This window comes from Balaenoptera musculus, chromosome 6, assembly GCF_009873245.2.
Source record: "Balaenoptera musculus isolate JJ_BM4_2016_0621 chromosome 6, mBalMus1.pri.v3, whole genome shotgun sequence".
NCBI classification, from domain to species: domain Eukaryota; kingdom Metazoa; phylum Chordata; class Mammalia; order Artiodactyla; family Balaenopteridae; genus Balaenoptera; species Balaenoptera musculus.
Genome location: NC_045790.1, coordinates 64,555,182 through 64,580,426, shown reverse-complemented (window position 1 = coordinate 64,580,426; position 25,245 = coordinate 64,555,182). Strand labels below are relative to the sequence as shown.

At 44.5% G+C, this 25,245-nt stretch overlaps 1 protein-coding gene across 2 annotated transcripts in view; it reads left to right on the top strand.

Annotated features, from left to right (window-relative positions):
* Positions 1-25,245, top strand: part of DMRT1 (doublesex and mab-3 related transcription factor 1) — a 105,059-nt gene that overhangs the window by 42,556 nt on the left and 37,258 nt on the right. The window contains exons 3-4 of one of the 2 annotated variants that reach the window (XM_036855760.1): positions 4-287; positions 20,335-20,479. In XM_036855760.1, the coding sequence (XP_036711655.1) occupies positions 4-287; positions 20,335-20,479 (429 nt within the window). The remainder of the gene's footprint in view (positions 1-3; positions 288-20,334; positions 20,480-25,245) is intronic. The other variant, XM_036855761.1, reaches the window with a different exon arrangement.

The following is a 25,245-nucleotide window of genomic DNA, read 5'->3' as shown; positions in this document are numbered from 1 at the left end:
TAGAGGGCCGGGTGGTCATCCAGGATATTCCTGCTGTCACCAGCAGAGGGCACGTGGAGAACACACCTGACCTCGTTTCCGACTCCACCTACTACAGCAGCTTTTACCAGCCGTCTCTGTTCCCTTACTACAACAATCTGTACAACTACCCGCAGTACTCCATGGCCTTAGCCGCTGACTCCCCCTCCGGGGACATGGGAAGCCCTCTCGGGGGCTCCCCTGTGAAGAACAGCCTTCGGAGCCTCCCAACCCCTTATGTGCCCGGTCAAACAGGAAACCAGTGGCAGGTAAGATGTTACCAGAGAGTGAACTGGGTATGTGAAAACCACACACGTAAACACACACTCACAGACGCGCACGCCCAACTCAGCACACATGTGTGCCATTATGCAAAACGTGTAGAAAGTTTTCACTCTACCCATAACATCATTTAACCCCAGAGGTTGACTGCAAGGAATTGTAAAGAAATATGGATATATTTGTTTCTGTTTTCAAATTTTACCTTTCTCATCCTTCGATGTCATTTTGCATAAATACCCAGTTGGCCAGAATCATCTTCACAAGTGGCTTATGTAAGCAGCCCCATCTCCTCTAGCCTTATCCCCACTCTTTAGAACAGCTTAGAAAATGCTGGATGGGGCCTTCTGGGTGGCAGTAATCCCAGTGATGAATTTTGACCCTGGAAGGGAGATGTGTTCTGATCTGTATGTTTGCATGGAAGGAAGGTGAGAGAAGAACTAGGTCACTGCTGTGCTGGGCCAACTTGAGAGCATTTTCAGCTGGGAATGGAGGTCAGTCTTTCATATGCTAGGTATGTGCTTCTGAAAGAGTATGCCATCAAGAGCTTTTAATATTTGGGGTAAAACAAAGCATTTTGCATTATCAGGGAATGTTTATTCCTCACTGTTCTGCTTCCTCAGTTTTCACCATTTCTATCATGCCAGTGTATCATCAGCAGATTCAAGGCCTGGAAAGCATTCACAGGCTGGATTACCATGCTGTGGGAATGTGAATGCATGAACACTTAGACTCTGCTCCTCCAAGCCCCCCTCCAACTGTGAGATACCAATTCTGCGAGAACTGTTCTCATTTTGGATGCATTTACTGTGCCTGGGCTTTCCCAGCTAGGCTTTGATTCCAGCACAGTGCAGTGTATGTATGTGGGAGTTTAGGGTAATTGACCTTCTTATACTCACTTTTTAAAAATGTGCATTGACGTTTTCCTCAGAGCAATTCTATTCCATTTTGCATTTGTAGATGTGGGGAAGTTGTTGATATTCACATCACCCCACTTTCTGGACTCTCACACTAGCCTTAGGGATCTGACTTCCTCGGCATGTTAATGTGTCAGCTTTAATTCCCTGGGCTGATCATCTTCATAAGTTTTCTATACATTTTATTTTTAGAATCAGACTTTTTAAAAAGGTGTTGGAGGGCTTCCCTGGTGGCGCAGTGGTTGAGAGTCTGCCTGCCAATGCAGGGGACACGGGTTCGAGCGCTGGTCTGGGAGGATCCCACATGCCGCAGAGCAGCTGGGCCCGTGTCTCACGGCTGCTGAGCCTGCGCGTCTGGAGCCTGTGCTCCGCAACAAGAGAGGCCGCGATAGTGAAAGGCCCGCGCACCGCGATGAAGAGTGGCCCCCGCTCGCCGCAACTAGAGAAAGCCCTCGCACAGAAACGAAGACCCAACACAGCCATAAATAAATAAATAAATAAACTTAAAAAAAAAAAAAAAAGGCGTTGGAACTGAGAGGTGATATGAGTATAAAGGAAATGCGATGATTTATGGGTCTTCCGGCTGGACCCCTACAGGCCTTTCAGAGTGCCAGTTGGATTTTATGATTTGGGGCAGGTTTTAGGTTGATTTCTGTTAGAGACTCTCCTCGAAGAAAGGAGAAGGAAGTATCTTATAGTTCTTAAGAAACCAGCTCATTCTACAGATTCCCATGAGCCGGGGACTACTGCTGGCGCATCCTGGTTTTCTGGCTACTTACAGGCTTTAAGGAGAAATTAGGGAAGGTCTCTGAACCTGTTGGCTTATGAGGAAAAGGATGAGAAAGAAAATTCTGAAGTGTCTTCTGAAAGAAAGAGAGCTCCCGATCAGCAGCATCAGAAATCTTCTAAGTTAATTTACCCTCCCACTCTGTCAGGGTCTTTCCCGTGGCGTAAGATGGCTGACACACTAATGTTTGTTCTTAACTCCACCTGGAAGACCTGGGGAGGGTGTAGCAGAAGTCTTGGGTTTCCTTGGAGGTCTCTTGCCAAGGTCCACCCTCTGGGGGACCAGGGACAGCCACGAGGGGACATTCTCTCGGGCAGCAGCGTTGCCTGGTTTTGGAGTGCTGCCTCAGCCGCTGTGTACAAGGAGAGATCCCCCCAAGGGCAAGTTCTTGTACCCCTGCTGCCAAGGGTGAGAGGAAAAATGTTACCCCAACTTTCTTAGTCATGTGGGGGGCCTGCAGTCTTGATGCTGTTGGCGCCTTTTCTAGAACCACCGCTTACTAGACTGGAGAGAGGGGCCCCTGGTTAGAGGCCCAGGAGAGAAGCCCAGGCCTCATTTAACATAAGAGTTTGTTTTCAAGGAGGTCTGGGCTCAATCTATTTCCTAGTCAGTTTCACCATTGGTAATATATTCCCATCTAACAAATTATTTTGCAGAAACAGGTCCTTCTCTGCTACTGTGGTTGATGCCTGTTCCTCTTAGTTAGTAATAACATCCATCCTGATTGTTACCATTTGTGGAGCCGTGAATCCTCCCCGCAGCCCTGGGAGGCAGATGGTATTGTCCCCTTTTTACAGGTGAGGACATGGAGACTCAGAGGGCCACCACGGTCACACAGTCACCAGATGGAGAGCTGGAGTTTGAATCTATAGCTGTCTGGCTCCAAAGTGTGTTTCCCAGCACCGTCTGGTTAACACTGGGTCTGCAACAGACTCGGAGCTACAGAGACGGCCATCAGTTAAGTACAAATACTGACACCCTCTTTAGCTCTTTAGGGCTTGCAATTCCTACCTGTGTCCTTTGCTTTTTATTGGGGGTCTTCTTGGATCCCTCTTCTGATTGTCTCTCTTCACTTGTGGAGGTTGGAAAATAAGCAGAAACTTCTAGAACAGTGCTGAGGTGTGGTCACTTCAGATAGCAGAGAACAGAGCCCCTGACACTTTCCTAAAATTCTCGGTCTTGGCCATTAGTGTTTAAAATACGCTGAATTTCTTGCAGTTTGGAAGTTGCTTTTGGAATCTGCGTACAGATTTTCTTTTTCTCTTTTTTTAAAAATAAATTTATTTATTTATTTATTTATTTATGTATTTACTTATGGCTGCATTGGGGTTAGTTGCTGCGGCGAGCAGGGGCTACTCTTTGTTGCGGTGTGCGGGCTTCTCACTGCGGTGGCCTCTCCCGTTGCGGAGCACAGCCTCCTGGCGTGCGGACTCAGTAGTTGTGGCATGCGGGCTCAGCAGATGTGGCTCGCGGGCTCTAGAGCGCAGGCTCATTAGTTGTGGTGCACGGGCCTAGCTGCTCCGCGGCATGTGGGATCCACCCGGACCAGGGCTCGAACCCATGTCCCCTGCATTGGCAGGCGGACTCCCAACCACTGCGCCACCAGGGAAGTCCTAAATTTATTTTTTATTTTATTTATTTTTGGCTGCGTTGGGTCTTCATTGCTGCGCGTGGGCTTTCTCTAGTTGCGGCGAGCGGGGGCTACTCTTCATTGCGGTGCATGGGCTTCTCTTTGTTGCGGAGCACAGGCTCTAGGCACGCGGGCTCAGTAGTTGTGGCTCGCAGGCTCTAGAGCGCAGGCTCAGTAGTTGTGGCGCACGGGCTTAGTTGCTTCGCGGCATGTGGGATCTTCCCGGACCAGGGCTTGAACCCGTGTCTCCCTCATTGACAGGCGGATTCTTAACGCCTGTGCCACAAGGGAAACCCCCAGATCTTCTTTGAATGTGATTTCAAAAAGCATATGTAGGCACCCCTGCAGTGTGTGTGTAATGTGAAAGGTGATCCAAACAATTGAGATAAGGGGGCCTGACCACATGGCCTCTCCATCCCTTCTAAGTCTGACTCAATCTATTTCCTAGCCAGTTTCACCATTGGTAATATATTCCCATCTAACAAATTATTCTGCAGACATTTTACGAGTCTGTGGATTAATCTTGTAACCAGACCTGACCCCGAGCTTGACTTACAACCTTATAGTCAACACCCACAAAAATTATTTCTCTTGGAACTAAACTCTAATGTTAAAAATAGAAGAGCCAACATCCATATAAGCCATCATTTTGCAAAAGGACAGTTGAAAGTCAGTCCAACGATGGTCAGTCAGTCCAGTGATGGTCAGAGCCGAAAAGGATCTTACAGAGGTCCCTTTCACCCCCGTCCTGCTGCAGGGAAGACTGAGATCCGGAGCTGGGGATCTGCTCAGCACCCACAGCTAGTTGGTGACAGAACCTTGTCCAGAAACCAGGCCTGTAAATTTAGGGAAACAGTACTGTGTGTTTTGAGACACATGGAGTCTGGCGCTTGGAGTTCTATATTCAATTCTAACTTGTGATTTAATTGTTGTGTAGCCTTGAGGAAAATACTTAACCGTCTGAAACTCAGTTGTTTTGTCTGTCAAATGGGCATAGTACCACCTTCACAGAACTGTTGCATGAATATATAAGGCAGCATAATGACTGAAGTGTATGTGGAAGTTTCTGTGTGTACCAACAAATGCGATGCTGATATTAACTTCTTGTGAATTTATTTCATTAACCATTATTTTCTCTTGGCCCTATTCTTTTTTGAAATCTATTTTAATTTTCAGCCTTTTGTTCATATGTATTTTAGTTAGCTACCTCCGATCCCCTTTGTAATAAGATGGGGTGTACATAATGCACATTTTTGTTATTGTTGAAAGACCATGATGTGAATATGGACCGAGTATGAATGTATACGGAGTAATTTTTATCAAGGATGGGGAAGAATTTGATCTACTTAGGAAATTGAAAACTGGAAGCATAGACAAAGATTATGGCGTAAAATATGTTTATTAAGATGTATGTGTTATAAAGAAGTATTAAATAGAAAACACCTACAAATAATACTTATAACCAATGTTTAAGGGATAGGTACTGTACAGCTCACTTTTTCACCAAGTCGCTATGGCAGAGGTATAGGGAACAGTGATCTGGGGCAGGGCCTCCCCCTGACCTTGCTATTGCTGTTGTTTCAGGAGGGCACCCTGGCTCTGCTCTTCAGACAGTGCCTTGCCCCCTTCTGGTGGAAGCCTCCTGGGGAGGGCAGGGGAGGGATCCTCTCTTGGCTGTAGCCATGCTTTCCTGTCTCCTTTTGGAAGGTGTCCCATAGCTGCGCCTGGAGGTCACTGAGCTGGTCTGTCTCACTAGACCTTCCCCCCAACCCGGTCTGACCACAGCTCTACCTGAAGGGCCTGAATCTTAGGCAACATCTCCTCCATCTACTGTCTTGACTCTGTTGCTAGGACCCGACTTCCCTTCTAACTCTTCACCAGAGCGATAACTTTTATGTTATCCTCCTTCCCTTGCTGCTTTGGGTAACAGTGTGTTTGGGGGGAGCAGCATGAAAAGTTTTCAGAACAAAGAGCTGCTTTGTGATTCCTAGAAAAAATCGACTCTAGTGGAGATTGTCATAATTTTTTAAAGCCAGACTTCTTAGAGATTAGTGGGGAGGGTACTGAATTATTTACAAAAAGAAATCATTGACTTTTTATTGTAGAGTTGAGATTTCCTGTAAGTCTCCCTATAAAGTCATGCAAGCCACAGATAATTATTGAGCACCTACTAAGTAAAAAACCTAGTTAAAAAAAAAGAAAAAGCTAGAGCAGTCAACTGGGCCAGCATCCCAGAATCCCAAGGCTCTTTCGTGTTGATGCCCTGCATGCATGCTGAGAGCTGCTTTAATCGCTTTGGGTCTGTCTCCAGCCTCTGGAGATTTGTGGCCCAATCATAGATTCCTGTCATGTTGTGAAACAGGAATAACATTTGTGACACTGGAACAAACTCACGATGAATGGCTGGTTCCACTGACCAGCAGCTCAATTTCACTTCTGCATTTAATTGCCTGCAAAAGCTGTTTATTGCCTGGTGCACTCCTTCACGGCAACATTACCTCTTAAATAAACATGTTGTACCAGGTTGACAAGGGAGAGGTACATATCAAGTAAGCAGAAATAAATATGGGAGGACTCTGAGCTGTATCTGGGATCTCCTTTCAGTCCCCCTGGTGGGCACGCCCTTGATTGGCTTTTCTGAAGCTTGTGCCACCAGAAGTGGAGACAACCGTTCCAGCCACAGTTGGGGTGAGGGCACATGGCAGCAGAGGTGATTCCTTCCTTCTGGTCGTTCTTTGGGGCTCAATCTGAAGTGTTTCAAGATACGGTGGCCCGTTTATGATTATGCACCTCACTGGAATGCATTCGATTATTAAATAAACATGCATCCAGGTCCCACCATGTGCTAGGGATCTACCACTGAAGCAAATGGACAAAAATGCAAAAAGTAGGTCTTGGGGGAAGGCTGTTATCACCTGGTACATGAGAAGGAGGTTGGGGATCATCTAAGTGCCCTGGCTTTGAAACTGAGACACAGGCAGGCAGGAAGTCAGAATCTGACCTAGGCCTTGGAGCACAGAGAACAGCGCCCCTTGTGGCCATTACTGGGATGGGGCCCAGCAGGGCACTTGTAAACGCCGCCCCTCTTGACTGTGCTGCCTGCGCGCTGTTGTTCTCCATCCTGTACGAGCAGCCTGCGGGGGCCCTGGTTTTCACACTGCCTCCTCTTTTTATGAGCGTGGTTCAGTCGAGCCTGTTAGCTCAAAGAGCTAAGAAGTGACTTCTGGCACGTGTGCAGTGCGGGCACAGCTGCAGCGCCTCCGTGTCTGTGCCCTAGGGTCCCCCAGGAGGGTCCAGAGGTGGGGTGGGGGAATAGGAGGCCGAGGCTTAAACCGGGCTCCCACTCCCAGGGAGACAATTATAATAGCCAACCATTAATTAGTTAAACCATTAATTTTTAATATTTCTAAATTTTAAAGAACGGTATGTCAGGGAGAAGGTAGTAGAATGCAAAATCCACATCAATTTTGATGACGAAGTAGGGGACTTCAGATAAATTTTGTGCTCACCTCAGGCCAGTAAGCTGCACCACCAGGCCCCCGGGGTAATGTGCATCTGGTCACCTCAGTGTACTGGGTGATGCTGGCTGAGAAAGAGCAAGTGACTCCCTGAGGACCTGGGGCCTTTTTTCTCTGGGTGAGGTGCTCTCTCTACAAGCACTCAGGTGGTCCTCTAGGCTTCCCCTCCAATCCCATCGCCCTCTTTGTCGGCTGAATAAACTAGCCCTGGCTTCCCTTCTTAGAGCAAACTGGTTTTTGGCCACTATTTGTTGGTGAGCAGACACTGACAGGCTTTTTCCTCTGGAAAGAAAAAGTTTTCAAGCATGTAGAAGAAGAATTTGTAAGGCTGCGTTCAGTTTAAAGCATGTAAAGGAATCTCTTTCCTCAGGAAAAGGAAATTAAATTAGATGTGGTATTTGCCTTGGGCTATTAGGGCTAACCCCCTCCCCCCCAATTTGTTTTTTAAAAGGGAATTACAGAGACATACATTTCTGTTGATGTTGCTATAATGTGGTGTATTTATTTTGTATCCGTCTACTTTTGTGAACTCTGTAATTCTAATAATTTTATAGGTGCTTATTTTAGGGTTTCTAGATTAGATAGTCATTTCATAGAAAAATATTGATACTGACATTTTTCTTCCCCCTAAATACCGCCAAGTTCTAATTTATGTTCTTAGTGAATTATTCAGTTTAGATACCAGTGGTGGACAGCTGGTGTCATCTTGTTCCTTATTTTACTGGGAATGTGTTTTGCACTTCACTGTCCTGAATGCAGGCTGTTACCTGTGCTGGTTTACAGAGAAATGAGGAAAAAAAGGACAAGGGTTTTTTTCTTACAGCTAAATTATCAATTCAAAAAATTGTTTTTATCGGGCCCGTCCCTTTCCAACACTTCTTCAATGAAATGAGGATTTTTTTTTCATAAATGCCCTTACTTGGCAATATAAAAAGTTGGCGACTCTGTTCCTGTCTCCCCTGCCTCCTTTTTCAAAAGTTGTACTAGTCCGAAGACCAGAGAGAGTCTGGAAACCAAGGCCCTGGCATTGTGTCACCATGACAACAGCGGAATTCTCTGGGGTCTTCAGTGTGCTGTCTTTAGCAGCTGTCTCAACCTCACTCTTTCCAGACAGGATGTTTTGGTCTTTTCTTATCTTTTAATCTCAGCCCTGTTAACGCCTTTATGCTAGTTCAGCATTTTGTGGGGCTCCCTCACATGCACCCCAAGTAGGTCCTGCTTTCTGGGACAGTGAGGACACAGGGATTGGGCTTCCCATCTCAGAAGACCAGTCTTGGAGAATCTTCCATTTAAATGTAAAAGTCATTACAGACCACCGGAAGTTTAAAGCCAGTGACGTGAAGGTGTCAGGCTTCCCAAAGTTTGGGGTTGCATTGCCTCTTCTATAAACTTTCCCTTAAATGGCCTGTCAAGTCTTAGCCACATCTGCAGTTTTCTCTTCTGAAACATAATTCCTCATTAGGTTCTTCTCGTTTAAGAAGAAATAATAAACCCAGTTCTCTTGGGCCTTTACATCATATTCCTACATCTGCAGGAGACAAGCTCTGTTGGCCAGGGCACCTGTGGGGCAGCAGTGGGCCTGGGCATCCTGGGAAGCCCCCGGAGCTTTGCAGCACGGGAATGCAGTCCTCTCTTTCTGTTTCTAAACGACCCCCTTGTGGACACGCACTGTCACAGAGGAATTGCTATCTTGTCACTTTCTAGATGAGTACAAGCCATGGGCATCACAGGCATCATCTGGTTTTTATTACACCTTTCCTGGAAGGAATGGTGGTTTTCTTGCACAGATTATGAAAGTTGAACGATTTGCATGCTTTGATCCTGCAGGAGGGCTGTTGTTTGCAAGAATTGGTGCCAGTGATAACAATATTCTTGGTGACTCTTGGTCTGGAACCAAAACTAAGGGAGGTGGTGGGTATTTTAGTAGCTGAACACAGATGGTGAGAGGTGGGGCTGAGGAATGCCCCTTCACTGCAGCAGTGCACACGAGAGTCATTTTTGCAGAGTATTTTGGTTAAAAATGTGTGGATTACAGAAGAAAATGGAACTGGCCTCTGGAAACCTGGGCACTGGTGGAGGCAGCTCTGACTCCGAGAGGATCTCGGGGAGGGGTTGGGCCCTGGCCCTCCTAAGGGATTCTCAGCCCAACTGAAGCAGTCCAGTAGCATCCCAGGAAATCCAGATGGAGGGTAACCTCGGGTCTTAGGACCCTTTGGGAGACTCCAGTGATTCCTGGGCCGTCCTGCAGGGTCATTTCTATTCTTACATGAGTTCAGTTTAATCTGGACTGAGTTGGGAAACCGTGGAAAGGGCTGGCCTGCTCCTGGGACTACTCCATGATTCAGCTGAAGGCAGAAGGAAAGACATTATCAGTCTCTCGTGAGGTCGTTACACAATCCGATCTCTGACACAATAGCATCAGGTTAGTAAATGATATAGTCATTTGGGGATTCTGTAATCTGCTTGAAAAGTAGATAATTAGGTCACAGTTTTTAAAAGCTTTCAGATTTGATTTAGTTAGGCTGCTGGCCAAAATCTTATCTATTTCCATTTGCCTTTTTAGTTTACTTTTTTTCCTAAGTAGATGTGACTATGATATAAAATTAGTTGCTTTTCAGAATGCTTATGTGTGTGCATGAGTGAGTCTCAGATTTCGTGGGAGTCCATATTTGTGTGGCCTGGTAAGTGGCCCTCATTAGTTGGATAAAGACCAAAATCAAGGGAATGCATAATAGAGGCTGATTTGCCCTATTTTTGGAGATATATTAGGAATATGGTAGTAGAAAAATAAAAAGAATAGGGTTATGAAAAATCTCCATATTACAGAGTGTGCATAAGAAACTCCTTCGCATATTTATCTTTCATACCTCGAGTGCCAGCTCTGTGCCTAGCCCTGCGCTAGACTGTCCCCTCCAGTGCCAGCTCACAGTGGGTGGATGAGAGAAAGGACACATGTAATTCTCTGATCGCCACTGTGGTCAGAGTCTGGAGGTTCCCAGGGAGCTGTGGTGCTTGTGGAAGGTGGGCCCTGTGCAGTGCTGTGCCCAGGGACGAGGCGAGGCGGGGTGAGGACAAGTATTTTATCACTACTGTTGTTTAGAATTGCCACTGCTTGGTGATAATTAGAAGCAGGTTGACTTAGTGAGTTTTATTATTTTAAAAAGTGCTCTACTCCCTTACGGCCTGCACCCAGGACGGGTTGCTGTCAGCGCCCCCTTCTTGGGAGACCCCTGATCCCGAGGGCATCTCCTTGAGATGCACAACCTCCTGGTGGGGGGAGTTCGTAAGAAGATTGAGGAACAGGGAAAAGGGGATTATTTCCTCATTTCATTTTTCATTCCTTTTCACAAACACTCTTTTTGCCAATTCTTAGCCAATACTGAGAGAAGGAGGGCAGACATAAAAATTCTATGTCTTGGGTAGTGGTATGCAACCAAAAAGGGGAAGGAGCGTTTTCTCTGTCTCTGTCTCTCTCTCTCTCTGTTTGATGGTGTCAGTGTAGTTTCTTGAGTTGGTTTTTCAACTTATTTAAATGTGGAAAGTAGAAACAACTCATGCAGTGGGTTTTTCTTTCAAATATCAAACATTTATATACTTAAAATAATTTTTGAAGTATATAACGGGCAGATTTTTCTGTCTCCCTCTCTATTACTAGGTCCCTGACATACCTGTAAAAGGGCTCATGTGGTAACAAACCCAAAAGAGGGGTCCTTGGGCGTGACCACCGCCCTGCACTGAGGCCCACACAGCGGGAGACCCGTAGGGGAGGGAGGGGTGCGACAGGACAGTTACTGGGCAGCCTGGTGCTGGGCCCTTCATACCTGCTGCTCCGCTCAGCCCTGAAACACGGCCGCGTCGGGGATTGGTATCCACTTTTGTGGGTGAGGAAACTGAGGCTCAGGGGAGGTGAAGTAACCTGCCATATCACAGGCTGGCAAGTGGGGGGCTGGAGCTGGAACCCGGGCTTGCCTGGCTGACTACAGAGGGGGCACGTTTGCCCCCACCTCTCTGCCCTCCTCGTGGGACAGCGCACATTTCTTGGTTTTCCTGGTATGAAGCCCTGAGAGGTGTCATATAATGTTTTCTTACATCTTATGGTATAAGATATTATAAGATATGACATCTTACAAAATGTTTTCAGAGACTTGACATATTAGATAGGAGGAGACTTCTAGTCCTGATTGTATTAACCACATTTAAGTCACACACACATGCACTTCTGTGTGCTTTAAGGCAACAGATTTTTGGTCATTCTTGTGTCATTTGGTTACTTTGAGGTGGGCTCTCCATCACGGTTTTGGAGTGGGAAGCACCTTTCCATGCTACTAACACACCGTGAATTGAGTGTGATGTGCCCATCAACGGTCACCAGCCTGCATTCCAGTTTTTTTTTGTTTTTTTTTTTTAATTTTTTAAAAAATTTTTAAATTCAACTTCTTTTTTTTAAAATTTTTATTTATTTATTTATTTATTTATGGCTGTGTTGGGTCTTCGTTTCTGTGCGAGGGCTTTCTCTAGTTGTGGTGAGTGGGGCTACTCTTCATCGCGGTGCGCGGGCCTCTCACTGTAGCGGCCTCTCTTGTTGCAGAGCACAGGCTCCAGATGCGCAGGCTCAGCAATTGTGGTTCACGGGCTTAGTCGCTCTGTGGCATGTGGGATCTTCCCAGACCAGGGCTCGAACCCGTGTCCCCTGCATTGGCAGGCAGACTCTCAACCACTGCGCCACCAGGGAAGCCCTGCATTCCAGTTTTTGATGCCAGTTTGGGTAAAGTACATGTGCACATGTGCTTACACTTAGAAGGTGGCCCCAGACAGGCTCACCTTGCCCTCCAAGCAGTCTGTCATGTTCAGTACTCATAAGATACCCTTCATACTGCTGATTTATGCTAAAAGTATCCTAATGTTTCTGACAGCTCATGTGTGACATGAATATAATCCATATTTCTTCGAGCGGCTAATCCAAGTGGCTTATTTCCTGATACTGCTGATAGGGCTATATCTCTTGGTGTCTCCGCCATTGAGATTCTGATGGTAACATATTGTTTGTGGGTCACTAGTTTTGTCTAAAACAGTAGGTTGGAACAGAGTAGCAAAGGTTAATTAAATTTGTCCATCAAGATGGGAACAAAAGTGGATGCCTCTGATACTTCTGGTTCTAAAATCAAAGTTCCTGAATGTGTGGTTACAGGCATCTTTTCTTCTCATTTTCAGACCCCCAGTTTGATCTTGGAACAGTGAAAATGTGAAGAGTTGTTAAAATCCAAAAGCAATGACTAGGTCTTTATAATATGCAGGTGCCTTAATTTAAAATGGGAAAGGTGGCCTGGTTTAGTAGAGAGAAGCTTCTGAGGCTGACTTGCCTTGCATCCTGCCTTCTCTGCTTAATCCCTTGTGAGCTGAACCAAGGAATTTGATGTCTTGGAGCAGGTTTTTCCTATGTTCATGATGATTATATTATGAGGACTCAAGTATCTACAGTTTCCTGTCCACCTCCCGCCTCCCCACCCCCCTTAGATGTGCGATGTGCAAGGTACGTTTTCTCTGGAAAGTTACATTAAGGATGTCACCATTCCCAAAGCTCCCTCCACCTTTCTGCAGAGGTGTAATGTCATGCTCTTAGAGACTTGCACGCTAGAGTGGAGAGTACTATGTCTTGATAGTTATTAACCCAATTTTAAAAATACAAACCAGCTCTTTCACCGAAGCTGTTTCCTGTTGGCTTTTACGTGAACGATGCTTGCATTTCTGCCTGGCTGTGTGTGACTTCAGTTGGGAAGTCAGTCACACAGTTGGGTTTGTGTTTTAGATTTGTGAATGAGACAAATAGAAGTTTCTAACCTAAGAGCTAGAAAATCCTGTGTAAGTTTGTGGTTTGGGAAAAATGAGGAAGGCACTGGGCTAGTCCCAGAGGCTGATTCCACATGAACTGCCCCCCTCTCTTTTGTGAACCCCGAAAATGCATAAAACCCTCCCAGGTTCCAGGAAAAGGAACCATTTTCAGAGTTTGGCTTTTTCTTACTGTGTACCTATTTTTGAAGGTCCTTACTTCCCTTCACCTGATTCTTACACCAATGTCTTTCAGACATTTTAGACCAAGACCCACAATAAGAAATATTTTATATTGTGATCCAGTATATTTTATACCTACACATAAACACAAAATTAAAGTTTCATAAAACAGCTCTTACCATATTGTATACAGTGAATTCTCATATTTCTGTTTAACTCTATTCAGTTTCATTTCATTCATCTCCATACTATTCCTAAAGTTATATGTATTTGCTGATTGCAGCCGCTGAATTACTTTGGGGCCCACTGAAGGGTCACAGTGCTGCATATTGTAAAACACTGGCTAGAGGAGTAAGCTGTTCTGTTCGTGCCAGTGATGCCGATGGTGAGAACAACCAAGTGACAGAAGTTTTAGGACGTTAGTTTGGGTTTTTTAAAATGTGGGGCTATTTGCATCTTTTTTTTAACATTTTATTTATTTATTTTTGGCTGCGTTGGGTCTTAGTTGTGGCGCACGGGCTCCAGAGTGCATGGGCTCTGTAGTTTGTGGCATGCGGGCTCTCTAGTTGAGGTGCGTGGGCTCAGTAGTTGTGGTGCGCGGGCTTGGTTGCCCAGTGGCATGTAGGATCTTAGTTCCCCGACCAGGGATGGAACCCGCGTCCTCTGCCCCGAAAGGCAGATTCTTAACCACTGGACCACCAGGGAAGTCCCTATTTGCATCTTAATTGTTTTTTTACTAAGGACAAGCGAAATGGACCACTAATAAATGCAAGTGCAATCCTGGTATCATATGCCGTTTCCATATTTTAAAGTTTATAAAGTGATGTGAATTCCTATATTATGCCTTCTCCAGGGTCTATGTTTTTTCCCATGGTTCATCTTACGGTGTATTTTATGTTTTAAAAATCTTCTCTGGTATTAGTCCAGCCTGGAATTGAGCTGCTTTTCTTCTATCCTTTTTGAAAAGCTCACCCACACAAGTTTTGTTTCACTTTCACTTGTGTCCCAGGCTCTGAAGCTTTGGTAAACATGGAGCTTGCAATTTTAAACATCTTAGATGTATCATTTCTTAAATTGTTCGTGCTCTCTGCCATACTGCATGCACATCCTCTTTCTCTCTCCTTTTTCCCCCTCCCACCTCCTCTCTGAGGAGGAAGAGCACCTCTTGCATTTCTGGACAAACAGCTCTTATGTTCTCCAGCATCTAAGTGCTGACCCTCAAACACAGTTCTTGCCCCCATTGAAGGAGTCCCCCTGGCTCTTCAGGAATCCCTTCCAAGGGCCTGAGTCTTCACAGGCCAGTCTCCCTCTGTTTCCTTTTTCTCTTCCTGGCTCTAGGGAGGGGAGTGGAAGGCATTCCATAATATAGCACCTAGGAGAAAGTAAGGTGGGCCGAGTGGAGGAAGTTAACTCCTAACGAAGTTAGGGGAGAAAAAGTAACCTCCAGGGGAACAGAGGGACAGGGAAGGAAGAAGGGAGGGAAGGATTGTAGCTGTAGGGAGCCGGCTTGTGGCACATGACTCAGCATTGGGTCTGTTGATGTTTCAGTCATCTCTGAAATGTGTGTATAACAGCAGTCATTAAAAATAACTCCTTCCAGCTGAGATGTGTGGCATCCCAGAGGATGAGTGAGGTGCCTATTTAAGGAGGGGGATGGGCGCTTGCCTTTTAGGGAAAGCACCTTGCCCAGGTCTAGGACTAGGAGCATTCTCAGTGTGCGATCAGGTGAGCGTGGGAACAGGCATCCCATTCAGATAGTTTGAAAAGAAGCTTCTTTTAAAACTAAAGAAATTGTTTAATAAGGAGTTAAAAAAAGTCAGCCCTGGGCTTCCCTGGTGGCGCAGTGGTTGAGAATCTGCCTGCCAATGCAGGGGACACGGGTTCGAGCCCTGGTCTGGGAGGATCCCACATGCCACGGAGCAACTAGGCCCGTGAGCCACAACTACTGAGCCTGCGCGTCTGGAGCCTGTGCTCCGCAACAAGAGAGGCCGCGATAGTGAGAGGCCCGCGCACCGCGATGAAGAGTGGCCCCCGCTTGCCGCAACTAGAGAAAGCCCTCACACAGAAACGAAGACCCAACACAGCCATAAAAAAAAAATAAATAAATAAATTTAAAAAAAAAAAAAAAAAAAAAAAAAAAAGTCAGCCCTAACCTCCACTCTTAAGCTCACCAGAAGACCTAGATTTCCACAGCATGCGAAGGTTTCTGTTCTTAAAACCAAAGGTTTATCCCACATGTGACTTTTGCAATTAAAAGCCTGTAAGTCACATGTCAGTGCCAGCAGGATCTTCATGCTGTTTGTTTATAAATATCAGAGTTTGCAATTAGGAATTTTATCCTATACAGTCACTCTTCTTATGAAGACCATCCGCTTTCTTCGCCGACTCTAATTCTGTGCAGCTGAGCCCCGCTTGATCTAAACGAGACCAGGACTTGGTTTTCAGGAATCTCTTTTAGCTGTCCCCCGGATGGAGTGTTCGATTCAGTGTGAGACCAGACTCTTCCTATCTGAAGTGTTAATAGACCACCAGTGAGTAGTGTTTAGGAATTTTTTTTTAAAGGAAGTGGGGTCTAACATTTTTACATTCTGTTGGGATTTTATCGTTATTATAAAAAAGGGTGACTGTGGTATATAAGAAGGAAACCTGTGGTTCAGATTCATTGCGCTGTATGTTCTCAACAGTTTAATAAAATAAAACCCAAAGCTCTTAGGTTTTCCTCCAGGGTTAATACTGACACCGCGCACATTCTCCGCCAGCCCAGCTCCCATCTGTAGGTCATACTCTGGTTCAGAGACTTGGGGTGGGTAAGAAGGTATAAAACATGCCTCTTGCTTGCCAGCTACCATGTGCTAATAATAATAGTAGCCGTAATTCACCGGAATCCTGGGCTTTTAGGTTTTACTTGGTTTATTTGTTTAATTTAAAGGAATAAAAAATAAAATCTTGAGAAGAAGCAAGGCAGCATTGCATAAAGGAAAGAGAAGTTATATCCTTTCAGCAGAACTGAACAGTTCCTTTCATTTGTGAGCACCTTTTATCCTTCAGTAGAACTTTGCTGTTTTAGCTGGAGGTGAGGCGCTGAGCACAAGGGGGTAGTATTAGGTTAGCTGAAAGCAGGTTTTCTCAAGCTTGGCGCCATCTGAATGTTGCGCTGGACAGTTCTGTGTGGGGCTGCCCTGTGCATTGGAGGACGCTTAGCGGCATCCCTGGTCTCTGCTCACCAGATGCCAGTAGCACCCCCCATACACACCTCGTTGTGACAATTAAAAGCGTCTCCAGACTTTGCTAAATGTCCCCAGGGGACAGATTACCCCAAGCTGAGTACTACTGGTTTAAAATATCATACAACAGGACATTTCAAAGGTCTCCTTATCTACCCGTTTTTGTCTCAGCCCAAAGTCACAGGCTGTGATTTTTTAAGTTAGAAGGGAGTAAGAAGTGATCTAGAGTTTTAAATCGCATTTTTCCACGCCTCTTTCTGGACTTTCTGGGTGAATCACAATTCAGTTTTAACTTCATGTTTCAGAGGTTTACATGTGCACTTTGAAATGCATCAAACCGGCCTTCTTTCTTATTTCCAAGTCGTTGTGTGGATGGTTATTTGTAGATTATTCTTCTAGTTGGGAGCCGGTGAAGTGATTGGGGGCCTCAGTAAGTTCACATTTTAATAATCTCAGGTGGAGTCTGACCCTTTGTATCTTTTTCTTCTTTTGCTGGAGGTCTTTTATAGCTCAGTCATCTAGGGATTCATTAGAGAAATAGAAAGTCTGAGTTCAGTTAACTCAATATCTATTTCCAAATAATCCTTGTTACTTGATGCTTTCTGAAAACAGAAAAGGAATTAAGGAAAAACATATACATGGATTTGAAATTGTGTTTATTTTCTGGTAAGCTTTAGTTGAAAGACAAAAAAGAACTCTACAGTTTATCTGAATCTCTTTAAATATTATATTATACATATTGGGATTGGCAGCAGTTGACTAGTCTGTTTGTCAGACTTAACCTTTTGCATTTTTTAGTTGATACTGGGGATTTCATACTTCTCCGGGTATGGGAAATATGTAGGTAATCCTAGAACACTGGTTCTTAATCTTGGTGTCACACTGGAATTACCTGGGGAGCTTTGAAAAAACCCAGGGCCCAGGCCACATCCCAGAGCAGTGAAGTCTGATGCTCTAGGGGTGGAGCCCAGGCATCAGTGCTGGGTCCCCACTTCCCCGTATTCCAGTGAGAGTAAAGGTTGAGGACCAGGGTGCATTTTTATAAATAAAGTTTTATTGGAACATAGCCATGCCCATTCATTTACTGATTGTCTAGAGACCCTGCGGCTTGTAAAGCCTAAGATAATTATTCTTTGGCCATTTACCAAAACATGTTTGCCGATTCCTACTCTAGACTCACAGTGAAAACTTTTAAAAAGAGGCTTTACATAAAATTCATAGTAAAAGAAAAAAATCCAGTATTTTGCAGAGCCTTGCAGGGTCAATCCTGTCAGTTTTCTCGTACGTGGAAAAAACGGAAAAGAATTTTCCCTGAAGAACTTACTGGAAGATGTTGTCAGACTGAAAGGAGAAGGGCCCAACTCACCACCCAGAGTGGGAAGGCTCCTTGGGTTACATCACGGCGCTGTGTACTTAAAAGTTGACACTTAGCCTCTAGTTCAGCGTTCATTACTTAGACTGACAGAGGTCTATAGAGGCAGAAATGGCTCTTTAATGCAAAGTGTGTCTGAGTTTGTTAGTCCCGCTGCAGCCATGTTAGATGGCAGCAGACCCCTGAAGGAAATCCTTTAGCTCTGGGGAATCTCATATATAGAAAGAAAAAGAATGAAAAAACTTTAAATGTTTTTTTACATCATTTCCACCTTCCCTCAGTTCTGGTGGAAAGTTGATGGTTGTAAAACAGTTGTTCAAAAGAGTTCTTTTAGAAGGTCCTCCTTTGGTCACGGCCCCTAAAGGCTCCAAGTATGAGAGAAAGGATCATTTATTCTAGTCCCTTGAGCAGAATCAGCATCTCCTGATTGAGATGCTGATTGAGAGCGTGTCACACTGTGAGGCCCCCACCCCAGACTTGCTGAATCAGAGCCTACTTTTTAACAGGATCCCCTGGCTATTTGAATACACATTAAGAGAGCCCTGGGAAGCACTGGGCTAATTGATAACTGGGTCTGTGCAGTAAACTGACCATTGATCCTCACTTTAAATGATTTCATGGCTCCTTAATGGCTTCTGACTTGGGCTCACTCATTAAAGGCAGACGGTTTTTCCCCTTTGGCTATTTCCAAGGACAGCTTGCCTGCCCTCTTATTTAGTAAAGATTTATATAATGGTAGAAAATGAAAGTGGGGTGATTGAGTTAGAAGAGATAACATTTTATATGCGTCAGAAGAACAAACTGGAAAGGATAAAGGGAACTTGCCAGATAAACTTAACTTGTGAGGAAATAATCAAGTGGAATGAAGTCTTCTTTGCTTCTGCAAGAAGAAATAATCCACCCATTAGAACAGACATCTGCGCTGGGGAGCAGTTGGGAGGGTCAAAAATGAATCCCTTGAGCTTCTCAGATTAGCACAGAGAAATCAGGGAGTTAGGCCTTTCCACCAAGCGAAGCCATATTACTTAGGCCTGTATCACTTGGGAAATTGTCCAGAATTTAGATGTTCATAGTAAATCTTGAGGAAGCCCAGTACCTAGTTTTATCCTGCCAGGCTCTGTCAAGTTACTACTATTTTCTTTATCAAGTAGTATTCTAAAGATTTGATTGAAAAACGTGATTTTCAAATTATGCCTTAATTCTTAAACAGAATTGGTTTATCCTTGAACATTCCCTTATGTTGACTTTTTAAATAAAGTTAATACCACCTGAATTTAGTTTTTTTTTTATTAATTTTTTATTTATTTATGGCTGTGTTGGGTCTTCGTTTCTGTGCTAGGGCTTTCTCTAGTTGTGGCAAGCGGGGGCCACTCTTCATCGCGGTGCGTGGGCCTCTCACTATCGCGGCCTCTCTTGTTGCGTAGCACAGGCTCCAGACGCGCAGGCTCAGTAGTTGTGGCTCACGGGCTTAGTTGCTCCGCGGCATGTGGGATCTTCCCAGACCAGGGCTCGAACCTGTGTCCCCTGCATTGGCAGGCAGATTCTCAACCACTGCGCCACCAGGGAAGCCCTAGTTTTTTAAAGGCAGTATACGTACTTGAAGTCTAGCTGTTAGTTCAGCTGTTCTTGCTGTGAAGATCTATCTGATCATGTGTTTAGTGCTCATACCAGGGTCCGTGCAGGATTCAGAACAATTCTAATGTTCACGGAAGTGGCCAGGAAGAGCCAGGAAAACAAGAGTGGAGACCCCTTTTAAGCCTGGAGTTTCCATCTCCTTAGCTTTGAATGAGAGGTCAGGAAGCTACGGGAACTGATCCTTACCTAAAAGCTGCCTGATGGTCCCAAAGGCAGGGTCTGATTGCCAGAAAAATGCATGACTGCCAAGTGTCAGCTGCCACTACTGTTGGAGAAGCAGCATGTGCCTCCCTTCTGCCTACCAGATCTCATTTTATGTCCTATTAGCAGAATCCAAATCACCTCCAGAAGCCTGGTGACAGGAGCATCTGGAAGAAGCAGATCCCAGACTTCCGTTCCTTGCTACAGGGAAAAGCATAGGAGGGGGGTGGGAATGGGCTCTGAGCGACAGTATCCAGCACGGCCTCATGCTGACGACAACAGCTGACCCTCACACAAGGCTCGCGTGTTTTTTTTTTAAATATTCTCTTGATGTGAACACTGTAAGGTAACCAAGGTAAGACGCTCGTTTTACCCGGGAGGAAACTTGTGAGGAAGTTAAATAACTTGCTCCTGGTCAAATGTGCTGGTCAGTGTTACAGGGGATTGTGTTGGCTCCTAAGCAGCGCTCCCTGGTCTTTACTGCCCTGTTCTCTTTTGTACTTACTAGTCAAGTATCCTGTGACCAGATGGAATTAGAGGGGTACTTTAGAGGGGCCTCCAGTACCGAAAAGGCACCTCAGGCTGCACAGTTCTAGTATTTCTAGGGTCTGTGCACTGGAGGGGCATATTCATGGGTGAGGATACTTCCAACTTTAATAAGCTATTCCCTTAATTTAAAGAATTAGGTAGTTCTTATAATAGGCAACTTGGGTTTCAATATATTCCTTCTTTTTTCTTAAGCAGATGAAAAACTCGGAGAGCCGCCACGCAGTGAGTTCCCAGTACAGGATGCATTCTTACTACCCGCCTCCCTCCTACCTGGGCCAGAGCGTGCCCCAGATCTTCACCTTTGAGGACGGCCCCTCTTACTCGGAAGCCAAAGCGAGTGGTAGGTTCCTGGTTACGCAGCCTGGATTTGAGGTGGAGAGAGGCTACCTGCCCAGCACTGGGTCTCTGGTCCTCTCTAACAGCTTACCAGATAGCAGCTGTTGGAAAGGTTGTATAGTACCCTTTAAAATATTCAGTTATGGAATGATTTTGCTTTGCTAGATTCTTAATATCATGTTTCTCTTTTCTGGACACCCGGAGTGATAAGAATAAGATAGAGACTACCATCAGAAGCCAAAAATGTATTTTCTGGAGGATCTATATGTACTATCAGGGGCCCTTTAAATGTGGTTCAAGTCCTGATACTTTTGGTGAAATGAATCTCTGTATATTGAAGAATCGTTTTCCAAAACTTTTCCAATTTAAAATTGAAGATGTATTCATCTTTTGCGGGAGGAAATAAAATAACATAATAAAACATTTTTGAATATAATAGATCTCAGAGTTTATGCAGTAGCAATGCAAATAACTCTGATATAATGGCTTTAAAATAAAAAATGACTGTTTAATGAACCAGAGCACTTTGAAATACACAATTCCTCAACTTCAATTTTAACTTTCTCCCCAATGTTTACACTGCGATGATAGGCTGGTCTTTTATGGCTGCTGTGTTTCCAGGCCCTGTTTTTAAGTTCTTTGTATTTAAGTATCATCTTTTGATCTAGGAAAGTGAGAAGCATACACAATTGAGGCAGTAAGTGGAAATCAGGGCAATAGTGAGTGAGTTGGTAGAGAAACCGACTACTAGAACTGACTCTACTAGACAAAAGAAGCTGGTTTTCTCAATAATGTGATTCTCTGTAAAGAACTGGCTTCTTGGTAAAACGAGTGCTTAGAGAGTGAGAATCAGAACCATGCTTTGATTTCCAAATTCAGAACAGTGAAGCCTAAAAAAGCTTTATTTACCATACTAAAATAAAATAAAGGATTTTGTTAATATGGAATACATAGGTCGAGGGAACCTGACCATTTTGAACTATAGAGAGACTGAAGTACACGTTACTGATTGCACTTTGACCCATTAATAATCACTTTTTATCAGGAGTGGACAAACACAATTCTTTATGTAAATATTCATATCGTATAATGTATGCCCATGTGGTACTTCTTTCATACTGCCTTTGATTCTATATATTTATGTGAATTATAAGCTCCTTAAGGACGGAGAACACATTTTATGTACCTTTTTAGCTGCTATGATGCCTATTTGTTTTTCATCAGTTGAGTGAATGAATGAAGGAGTGAATGAACAAAGGAATAAATGAGTCAGGTATGATTTTTAAGTAAGCTTGCTCTATAAGAAAACACAATCCCGAAAGGTCACAATCCTAACTCATCGTCTCACGGAGCCAGAGTTTAGGGGTGGAACAGTTAAAAAAAATTTGCTCATACAGAAAATTAGGACTGAAACTTAGTTTCAGGAAGAAATTGCCTGAGCTCCTTGCTCTAGGAATAGTGGAATATTTTTAGAAGCATTGGCATTCTTGAGACAGAGGTGTAAATTCAGAGCAAGGCAGTAAGACAAAAAGATAAGAGGAAATTTACTAGAGCGGAGAGGAAGGAACGTGGAGAGGAGCAATAGGCATTTGAATTTATGGCAGGAAAGGAAAAGGCTCAGAAGGAGAGAGGTTACGGTCCAGAAAAAAAAAGACCAGCCGCCCCAGTGTCCATAGTGAGAGACTGGGTGAATAACACCTAGGATTTCCTGAAACTTTTCTGGTGATACGTATGTTTGAAGGAGTGTGTTTGAAAGTGTGGTGTGAGGAGACCTCAGGCTTAACCTTCTGATCTTCTCTAACTCACTTCAGACATGAGGGAGTGAGCTAGGAAGAAATAACAGTGGAATCTCAGTAATATCTACTTTGGAATTGCCATGGAGAAGGAGAACGTGGATTCATAGGAAATCCAAGCCTTAGCTTTATTTTTTAAAGAAATGCGGCTCTACGGCTTCCAAATATATGGTGTCTTGGGCTCCTACATTGCATGACGTTTTTACAGAGCAGGTGGGAAGGGGCGGGGAAAGAGCAAGTTGGGGGTCAATAGGAACACCTCAGGATCATCTCCTGGGGCATTGGATCCTCATTTTTACCATCGGCATCGACACAAGTGGGGGCCATTTAGGCCCTCCGGTAAATGGGGCTGAGGCTAGTGGCAGGATGCGGGGATGGGGACGGGGGCATCAGTGTAGTCATTTGTGAGAAGGTGGTAGAGGCTGGCTGGTAACCAGTTACATTTATCAGTTCTATCAAGTTTGAGTTGAGGTCCTTTGGTTGGTTGCATTAATAAATAAATTACAATTTGTAAATAGCGTATCAGTTATTTTAGGTGGGGATTTATAAGTAATTTGAAAAACAGTTTTTTCAGTAGGTTTAATGTTTCTGTTAAAGTCTTATTTAAGTATAAATTTGTCCATTAAATTCATTTTTCTTCAGTTTCTTTAAAGATAAACCGCTCTTTACCATCCAAAGAAATGAGTCCAAGTTCAAGGTTTTCCTCTGGTTTTGCTGAAGATTGCAACATGAAAATAGAACGTAGGGGGAAAAAGAATTACAGGGAAAGTTTTCCTTTTGCTGTGTTGCTACTGTTTAATGCTTTTCTTTGTAAAAAGGCTAGGAGCCATTCTCTCACTTTTTTTTATGTCTTGAAAAGTGTTAGGACATAGATCAGAGATTGTGGGGCCTGGTTGTGTAAGACTTTGTGAGCCATTGCAAGCACTTTGGCTCTTATCTCAAGTAGGTGGGAAGCCATTGGAGGGTTTCCAGCAAAGGGGTGACATGTCTGCTTGTGGTTTTTTTTTTTAATTATTTATTTATTTATTTATTTTTGGCTGTGTTGGGTCTTCGTTTCTGTGTGAGGGCTTTCTCTAGTTGCGGCGAGCGGGGGCCACTCTTCATCGCGGTGCGCGGACCTCTCACTATCGCGGCCTCTCTTGTTGCGGAGAACAGGCTCCAGACGCGCAGGCTCAGTAGATGTGGCTCACGGGCCCAGTTGCTCCGCGGCATGTGGGATCTTCCCAGACCAGGGCTCGAACCCGTGTCCCCTGCATTGGCAGGCAGATTCCCAACCACTGCGCCACCAGGGAAGCCCTGCTTGTGGTTTTTAAAGATCACTCTGGCTGCTGTTTAGGAACAGACTGTAGGGGTGCAAGGTGGAGGCAGGGAGACCAGTTAGAAGGCTGTGGCCATAATTCTTGCAAAAGACGGCAGTGGCTTAGTTGGGGTGGGAGTGTGGGAGTGATGACAGTGTGGGAGGGTTGAATTCTAGATACGTTTTGAAGATAGAACCACAAAGATTTGGTGATGAATTTGGGATGGGATGGAAAGGGAGGAGTGAAGGATGAGTCCATCATTTTTGATCCGATCAAGTAGAAACACGGAGTTTCCACTTATTCAGGTAAAGAAGACCATGAGAAAAACAGGTTTGCAGGAATTGGGAGTTTAATTTTGCAATGTGTTAAGTGTGAGATGTACGTGAGCCATCCAAGTGGATCGTCAAGTAGGAATTGGATGTACGAAGTCTGAAGTTGAGGGGCGATTTCCCTGCTGGAAATAGAAACTTGAGCGTTCAGTGCGTAGATGTCATTTGAAGTTAATATGGTGGGATCACCTGGAGAAGTGAGTATAGATGGAGAAGAATAAAGGACCAAGGATTGAGCTCTGAGGCCTTCTAGCGTTGAGAAGTTTGGTAGATGAGGAGGACCAGCAGAGGGGAGAGTCAGGTAGGTACCTTCTCCTACCCATGAGGTAAGAAGAAAACTAAGGAAGGCAAGTAAAGAAAGCATTTCAATGAACCGAGCCAAATAATGCTGATAGGTCAGATGAGATGAAGACTGGAATTGACCATGGGCTGTTGAAAGGTAGAAGTGATCAGCGGCTTGATGAGTGGCCACTGTGGTGGGGAGGTGGGGACCATACCCTGACTGTGCGTCCAGGAGCACGTGGGAGAGAAGCATTGGGGCAGTGAGTGTAGACAGCTCTTGAAGGGGTCTTGCTGTAAGGGGAGTAATGAAATGGGGCAGTACCTGGAGGAGGGGGTGAGTTCAAGGAAGCGCCTTTCCTCTTCTTTAAAGAAGGGGGTTATTATAATAGGTTATTATAAAGATTAGCTTATGTGAGGTGTGTGTGGGAGCATAATTGTCAGGGACGATAGCATGTCTCTGAGTAAGCGAGGTGGGGTGTGATCCCCTAGGGCACCCCTTGTAGCGCAGTGGTCCCCAGAGTGGGGCTGGGCATGCTTTGTTACTGGTCTAAGAGGAGATAAGCAAAGGAATTAAGAGTAAACAGCAATTTGACAGAGCAATTCTATGTTGAATCAATAAAAAATTGGGGCTTGTAGTTTTTGTCTTTCACTTTCCTAGTAATTCATTTTTATATTGAAGTAAAATCCACCTGACATAAAATTAACCATTAACTATTTTAAAGTGTACAATTCAGTGGCACTTAGTAGGTCACAGTGTTGGGCAGCCATCACGTCTATCTAGTTCCAAGTCATTTCCATCACCCCACAAGGAAACCCCATACCCGTGAAGCAGTCACTTTCCATTCTCCCTTCCACCAGCCCCTGGTAACCACTAATCTGCTTTCTTGTTTCGATGGATTTGCCTATTGTAGATGTTTTGTGTAAATGGAATCATATAATATGTGTCCTTTTGGACTGTCTTCTTTCACTTAGCATAATATTTTCAAGGTTCATACAAGTTGTAGCATGAAATCAGTACTTCATTCCTTATTATAGCCTAATACGGTTGCATGTATGGATATACATTTT